This window comes from Bufo bufo, chromosome 1, assembly GCF_905171765.1.
Source record: "Bufo bufo chromosome 1, aBufBuf1.1, whole genome shotgun sequence".
Lineage (NCBI taxonomy): Eukaryota > Metazoa > Chordata > Amphibia > Anura > Bufonidae > Bufo > Bufo bufo.
The window spans coordinates 834,762,686-834,770,581 of record NC_053389.1 but is presented as its reverse complement, the minus strand read 5'-3'; the positions used below and the strand labels follow the sequence as shown (position 1 = coordinate 834,770,581).

At 42.8% G+C, this 7,896-nt stretch overlaps 1 protein-coding gene across 1 annotated transcript; it reads left to right on the top strand.

The window, feature by feature from the left end:
• The first annotated feature begins 5,013 nt into the window (after nt 1–5,013).
• On the top strand, nt 5,014–5,955 carry LOC120990474 (olfactory receptor 5B12-like). The gene has a single exon (XM_040419314.1). It carries the CDS (start codon nt 5,014–5,016, stop codon nt 5,953–5,955), a length of 942 nt encoding a protein of 313 aa, XP_040275248.1.
• The last annotated feature ends 1,941 nt before the right edge of the window (nt 5,956–7,896 follow it).

The window sequence follows — 7,896 nt, the reverse complement described above, 5'->3', positions numbered from 1 at the left end:
ACATACATGGACGCACTCTCCACATACATGGACGCACTCTCCACGTACATGGACACACTCATACACGCACTCTCCACATACATGGACGCACTCTCCACGTACATGGATGCAATCTCCACATACATGGACACACTCATACATGCACTCTCCACATACATGGACGCACTCTCCATGTACATGGACGCACTCTCCACATACATGGACACACTCATACACACACTCTCCACATACATGGACCCACTCTCCACATACATGGACGCACTCTGCTCATACATGGATGCACTCCCCACATACATGGACACACTCATACACGCACTCTCCACATACATGGACGCACTCATACATGTGCTCTCCACATAAATAGATGCACTCATATACACACTCACCACATACATGGATGCAGTCATACACCCTCTCTCCACGTACATGGACACACTCTCCACATACATGGACGCACACTCCACGTACATGGACACACTCTCCACATACAAGGACGTTAGTCCTTAGGGGACTGCCTGACTGAGGGCCTCTAGTGGCCAGTCACACAAACTGCAGGTTATGTGCAGTCCGCAATATTGACACGCGCTCGTGTGTATGAGACCTTACCAGAGGATCCCTGAGAGAAAAAGGCTAGTCATCTCAGAAGGTCCAAACCCAATCCAGGCTGTTCAAGATTCAGACTGCAAGGTGCAGTATTTATAGCAGAAAGGATTATTGCCTCCGACACCAACCACACTTTGAGATGGATTGGCCATCTATATCTAAAGTCCCAGCCCCCTTCAGCCCGTGAACTGCAGATGGAGTTATTAAAGACAGTTTAGCACGCCTGTAATTAGCTTGGGAAGTGGGCAAAGTGTTTAGAGTCAGACTCAGGGAGTACTACAACTACTATCATTGTTGCTGCCTCGAGAAAATATAGAACTGTGATGTACTTTGGAAATGTACTACTACTACTCCTACCATCAGCTGAGTAAAGAGACTGTTATTAATGCAAGCTGCGGCCTGGTTATTGACTCCACCCTAAGCCACATTCCTGCCTTACACCCAGCCAAATATCCTCCATCAAGGGCACATCATCTACCATGAGGCAGAAGCTCCTACTCCAGGGAGTGCCCAGGGGGAATAAAGGGCGCACCCTCCATCCAATGCATGGCCCAAGGGAACGCCAGAGGAAGGACTGAACTGTGAGTATTACTACCCCTCGCTAGGGCCACGACCACCACTCCCATCCTCTCTGCTCAGTGCCTCCCCTTCAGCTGACTGCAGATTTGGTGGGAGACATCTAAAGGTGGTGGGAGTCAGCTCATGGTGAAGAGAGACATCGGGGGTTGGTAGGAAAACAAGGTGTAGGTTAACAATGTCTCTAGAGTAACTAGAAAGTCTATAGATTGAATAGGAGGCATACATTTGGCTTTTTTTCTGATTTTATTAGTTTTTTTTCTGTGCATGGTCCTTGGAGCCATCATCTTGCCGGATCTGAGATTCTCCTCTGTGAACAGAAGCTCGGAGAACTGGTTTACAATAATTTTGTTGCCTTTTTCAGGACATTTTTAGGAAAATACAAAGAACCCTGCAAAACAAACACCAAACAACCCATCAGAATGACACATTCAAAACAGAACTATAAAATCTCCATGCACTAAAACAAAAAGTAGGGGAAATGGAAGAGGGACAATATCAACAAAAAAGGAGGGAATAACCATGATATTGTCCTGGAGTAATCCACCCAGGTTGTCACCAGAGACCATATTATGTAGGTGGTTTGCTTTTATCCAGGTACGAGTTGTGTGTGATATTGCCACTCAGGTCCATTGACTTCAATAGAATATCGATGCTGAGGACTTCCAATTTGTCTCAGATCCTAGAAAATATATTAATTCAGAAGGGAAGTCAATGGAGGACCAATAAAAATCGAATTAAATTAATCTAAATTAACCTTGTTAATATCATCATTCAACAAGATCAAGTGGACCGAGGGCCAGATAGAAGAAAGGGGACGACCTTGTCTTGTTCCATGATCTATAAAAATGGGATCACAAACAGAGATGAGTGAACCAGTCGAGATTCGTTTCAGGTCCGGTTCGCCAATTTTTTTTGAAAAGTTCGGTTCGGACCCGAATCAATTCAGGCCAAACCGAAGTTGCTCCAATTGCCATGAAAGTTGGTCTCTAACCCCCTCTAGCCTCCTAGGACTAGCAAAACTTATCTTTTTTTGTTTATTTTTTTAAGAACAATTTGTCAGATTTTCCACCTGCACATTAGCAAGAGGTGGGCTGATCATTTTGACAGGAGGAATAATAGTTTGGGAATGACTGGAATAGAAGCTTTAAGGGCCTCAAGACCCCATCTGAGCCCCCATCTGCAGTTTTATTATAGATTGGACAAATCTATAGATTGGCCCAGGGTTCTTAGATGGTTTTAAAGATGTGAAACAAAAACCTCTGGGATTCTATTGTCCACCTCTTATAGAGCCCAACAACTCAACCACAGATTATACATATATACACATACAGCTACTTCAGTGAAAAAAAATCATGGCTGCTAAAATGCCGAAAAGCAAAAATGTACTGCGTCATATGCCAAATCTAGCAATTATGGGACCTTGTTTAGGAAACGAGTGATGAAGAGGGCCACCAGAAAATTTCAGGTAAGAGGGCCCCTGTAAAGTCACCTTCAAATACACCTTTCAAAAGGGGCACGATGCCCCTTTCAGGGAAGAAATGTATATACCACCCACTGTCCGATGCATAAGGAGATTGCAATGGTGTAGAGCCGTCAGAGATCCACCAAGGTCACCAGAGCCCCCATGATGATGTGACGATAAATGGAATTGTATTAAAGCTTTTCTAGTCATTTGCATACATAGAGAAGTAAGGGCCCCATAGCAAGGATCAAACTAGGCCCCCCACACAGGACAGAAGGGTTTCCGCCTAAACCCCTTTCAATGACCCTTGAGCCATTTTTTCCACTGCCTTGTTTTCTAAAAGTTGCTTCTTTAGAGGGTGGAGCTCTGGCCAAGTTTCCACCCGCAGTAGAGTAGATTGCTCTGTGCCCCATATCAGTCGCATGGTCTGCCGCTATGGTAGTTACGCCCCTGTGTCTAGTGGCACATAAAACAGATCACTGGGACTGTCTAGTGGCACATAACACAGATCACTGGGACTATCTAGTGGCACATAACAGAGCCAAGTAGCATTATCCTGAAGAACACACCATAGGAATCGTTTAGAGTTTCTTGATAGCACACTGGGGACATCTAGAGACAATCAACTGAGTGCACTAGGGTAATTTACCAAGATGACATTAAGTTCCACAAGAATCCTCAGAAAAATAGCCAAAGTTGTCCTGGAGACAAATGAGACTCTCAGTGACACTAGAAGGCTATATGAGATACATGTGATTCCCAAAGACCTAAGAGACAACCAACAACACAGCAGACAATGCGGGCTCCAGCTCTCTAGTAACTGGAGCAGATTAAGGGGACTATGAGATATAAAGACACCAAACAGAAGCCGTGCCAAAGTGAAACGTTTTTTTTCTGGCTGACCACCTATTCACAGCAATCAACCAAATTTTTGCAGGGTCAACCACATCTACAGTTAAAGCCCCTATAAAGTTCATTTTTTCCATTTTGCCCATTGGTTCAATAAAATTTGTGGCACTATATATATAAAAATATATATAAAGGAGGCAACTGTATCCCCCAACTCTAGGAAGCCTTCTAGGATTGTAATAAAAAACTTTCTACATATTCTTCTTCCTTCTCCCCCCGGTACTGGACAGGACTGGCTCTGTCTGAAGAGTCCACCCAATGATTCAATATGGCGGCACTGTTTTCCTATTTGCAGAAGTGAACACATTACCAGTGTAGCCCAGTATTGCATGAGACCAAGTGTCTGCTGGATATTCCCAGAGCTGGTCCTCTGCTTCATGGGGACATCACTGACTAATTGCTTTGTTTTCGAAATTATAATAATTAGCTGAAGCTTTATGCCCGGAGAGAAAGATCTCCAGGGGTCATTGGGTTTAAAATAAATGCAAGACCTCAAACTACAAACATACATCATTGTATAGATTCTATAAAGCAGATACTGTGTCAGACAGGTAAGTGATCAACGTGAACGTCCTAGAGGACTTCTCCCTGGAATAAAATTTCATACACCACGACCGGGCAGCACAACGCTTGCAAGTTGCAATGTTTTAGGTTTTTACCCTTCATCATGCTTCAGGGATAATGCGGTTAATTTAAGGCGGCATGGCACTTATTAGGTCAATCATTTATCTTGTAGACACTTTGATACACTTACCAATGCCTGGTCTACATAACAAGCTGCTTCATTCAATGGTCCATGGACAGCTGCATCATATTTCTCCTTTTTATGAAATACTCATCTGAGGAATCTTCTCTTTTCCAGGAAAGGAACTCATACATTATAAATGGGGCCAAACATGTTGTGGGTGTTGAAGCTTGGAAATTCATTGTTCAGGAATCTGTAAGTACCCTTCAAGATTTATAATAAATGAGCTTCCCCTGAATGAGTTGATGTTCTGGGCCCCACAAAAGATGCTATACCTCCTACCCTGGTAGTTAAAACCATGCTTCTGAGATACACATGATGGTGAACTGACTACATAAGTGACAGATGGGTCTGAAATCATAAAGTATTACATGAAGGTTATAAAAAAAGACATGGAGTAAGACCTGTGAACTGTAACACGAATGAGGATATCAGTACATTAATCCACATAAAGCTATATGCCAGTGCTCAATGTCAAGTAGCAGCTGCAAACACTGATAAGCCTATAAACCATTCCCACTTAGATTAAATGGTCCGCCAAGACAACTTAGGTTTGTTGATAATCTTCAGTTTGCATACTGCATAGTCTTCCTTATCCACCATCCATGTTTTCCCTGTCTCAGATTTTTCACGGCATTATTGCATGGGTCATGGCTTGTTCTGTAGAGTTCTTGAGGTTTTTCCATTATACACTGTTTCTTTTCTGTAGATTCCAATGGAGAACACAACACAAGTGACCACATTTGTGTTCTCTGGACTGACGGATAATGAGAAGCTCCTTCCGTTCCTCTTCATTTTCTTCTTATTCATTTACCTCCTAACGATCATGAGTAACATTGGCATTATAGCTCTGGTCTGTAACACCTCTAGACTCCACTCACCCATGTACTACTTCTTGAGTTACCTCTCTCTTGTAGACATCTTCTATTCCTCTGTTATCACTCCTAAGATGTTTTCTGACCTGATCTCGGTGAGAAAGGTCATCTCTTTTAATGGATGTGCTCTCCAATTCTTCTTCTATGCAGCTCTCGGAGGAACTGAGACCTTTCTTCTTTCTGCCATGTCCTATGACCGATACATTGCTGTCTGTCACCCGCTCCATTATATGTCTGTAATGACCAAGATGAAATGCTTATGGATGGTCATTTTTTCCTTCTCCACTGGCTTCTTCCAGTCTGCAGTACAGACTAGCTGTGCATTCAGTCTCAAGTTCTGTGGCTCAAACCTCATTGACCACTTCTACTGTGACATCCCACCACTGCTCAAACTGTCCTGTTCCCACACTTTCTATTGCACCATTGTGACTATCTGCATGGTGAGCCTATGTACGATCAGCTCACTGATGGCGATCCTGCTCTCATATCTATACATACTTGCATCAGTTTTTAGAATGAAGTCTACTGAGAGCAGAAAGAAAGCCTTCAGCACGTGCTCCTCACATTTCATGTGTGCCTCTGTCTTTTACGTGACTGTTTTCTTCACCTACTTACGTCCTCCTTCTAGTGTCTTTACGGGCCAAGACAAAGTGGCTGCAATCTTCTACTCAACTGTGACACCAATGCTCAATCCTCTTGCTTACACTCTGAGGAACCAGGAGGTAAAAAGGATAATTGCACAACTAGTGGTTAATTTTAAGTCTTCCAATCATTACATGTAAGATATTCATGTTTAACCCACAGGAAATAAGAAGCCCTTACAAGGGGCGAGAATTGTAAAGATAATCTCTAAGAAGCACTCATAGGAACACTCGTTAGCGATTATTTGGAGGTCTAAATTTACCGCCGATTACCCGATGAACAATTGAAACGCTCATTCTTCAGGTAGTTTGATTGTTTGTGTGTACACAAAATATGTCATTTGCCGGCAGCATATAGTGCTGTGTAAACACAATGTAAATGCAGTGGTCTTCTCCACCAGCGAGCAGCAGATTGTCGTGAAGGAACACTTCCCATTAATCTGCTGCTCTGTCATCCCATGTAAAGGAATCTTTAGAAACATCCAACCTGACACTACAGGGAGTGCAGAATTATTAGGCAAGTTGTATTTTTGAGGATTAATTTTATTATTGAACAACAACCATGTTCTCAATGAACCCAAAAAAACTCATTAATATCAAAGCTGAAAATTTTTGGAAGTAGTTTTTAGTTTGTTTTTAGTTTTAGCTATTTTAGGGGGATATCTGTGTGTGCAGGTGACTATTACTGTGCATAATTATTAGGCAACTTAACAAAAAACAAATATATACCCATTTCAATTATTTATTTTTACCAGTGAAACCAATATAACATCTCAACATTCACAAATATACATTTCTGACATTCAAAAACAAAACAAAAACAAATCAGTGACCAATATAGCCACCTTTCTTTGCAAGGACACTCAAAAGCCTGCCATCCATGGATTCTGTCAGTGTTTTGATCTGTTCACCATCAACATTGCGTGCAGCAGCAACCACAGCCTCCCAGACACTGTTCAGAGAGGTGTACTGTTTTCCCTCCTTGTAAATCTCACATTTGATGATGGACCACAGGTTCTCAATGGGGTTCAGATCAGGTGAACAAGGAGGCCATGTCATTAGATTTTCTTCTTTTATATCCTTTCTTGCCAGCCACGCTGTGGAGTACTTGGACGCGTGTGATGGAGCATTGTCCTGCATGAAAATCATGTTTTTCTTGAAGGATGCAGACTTCTTCCTGTACCACTGCTTGAAGAAGGTGTCTTCCAGAAACTGGCAGTAGAACTGGGAGTTGAGCTTGACTCCATCCTCAACCCGAAAAGGCCCCACAAGCTCATCTTTGATGATACCAGCCCAAACCAGTACTCCACCTCCACCTTGCTGGCGTCTGAGTCGGACTGGAGCTCTCTGTCCTTTACCAATCCAGCCACGGGCCCATCCATCTGGCCCATCAAGACTCACTCTCATTTCATCAGTCCATAAAACCTTAACAAAATCAGTCTTGAGATATTTCTTGGCCCAGTCTTGACGTTTCAGCTTGTGTGTCTTGTTCAGTGGTGGTCGTCTTTCAGCCTTTCTTACCTTGGCCATGTCTCTGAGTATTGCACACCTTGTGCTTTTGGGCACTCCAGTGATGTTGCAGCTCTGAAATATGGCCAAACTGGTGGCAAGTGGCATCTTGGCAGCTGCACGCTTGACTTTTCTCAGTTCATGGGCAGTTATTTTGCGCCTTGGTTTTTCCACACGCTTCTTGCGACCCTGTTGACTATTTTGAATGAAACGCTTGATTGTTCGATGATCACGCTTCAGAAGCTTTGCAATTTTAAGAGTGCTGCATCCCTCTGCAAGATATCTCACTATTTTTGACTTTTCTGAGCCTGTCAAGTCCTTCTTTTGACCCATTTTGCCAAAGGAAAGGAAGTTGCCTAATAATTATGCAGACCTGACATAGGGTGTTGATGTCATTAGACCACACCCCTTCTCATTACAGAGATGCACATCACCTAATATGCTTAATTGGTAGTAGGCTTTCGAGCCTTTACAGCTTGGAGTAAGACAACATGCATAAAGAGGATGATGTGGTCAAAATACTCATTTGCCTAATAATTCTGTACAGGGTGTAGAAAAACCTTTGCTGATCTC

Coding starts and splice junctions, on each gene's coding strand:
- LOC120990474 (XM_040419314.1), top strand. CDS start 5,014: ATGGAGAACACAACACAAGTGACCACATTTGTGTTCTCTGGACTGACG.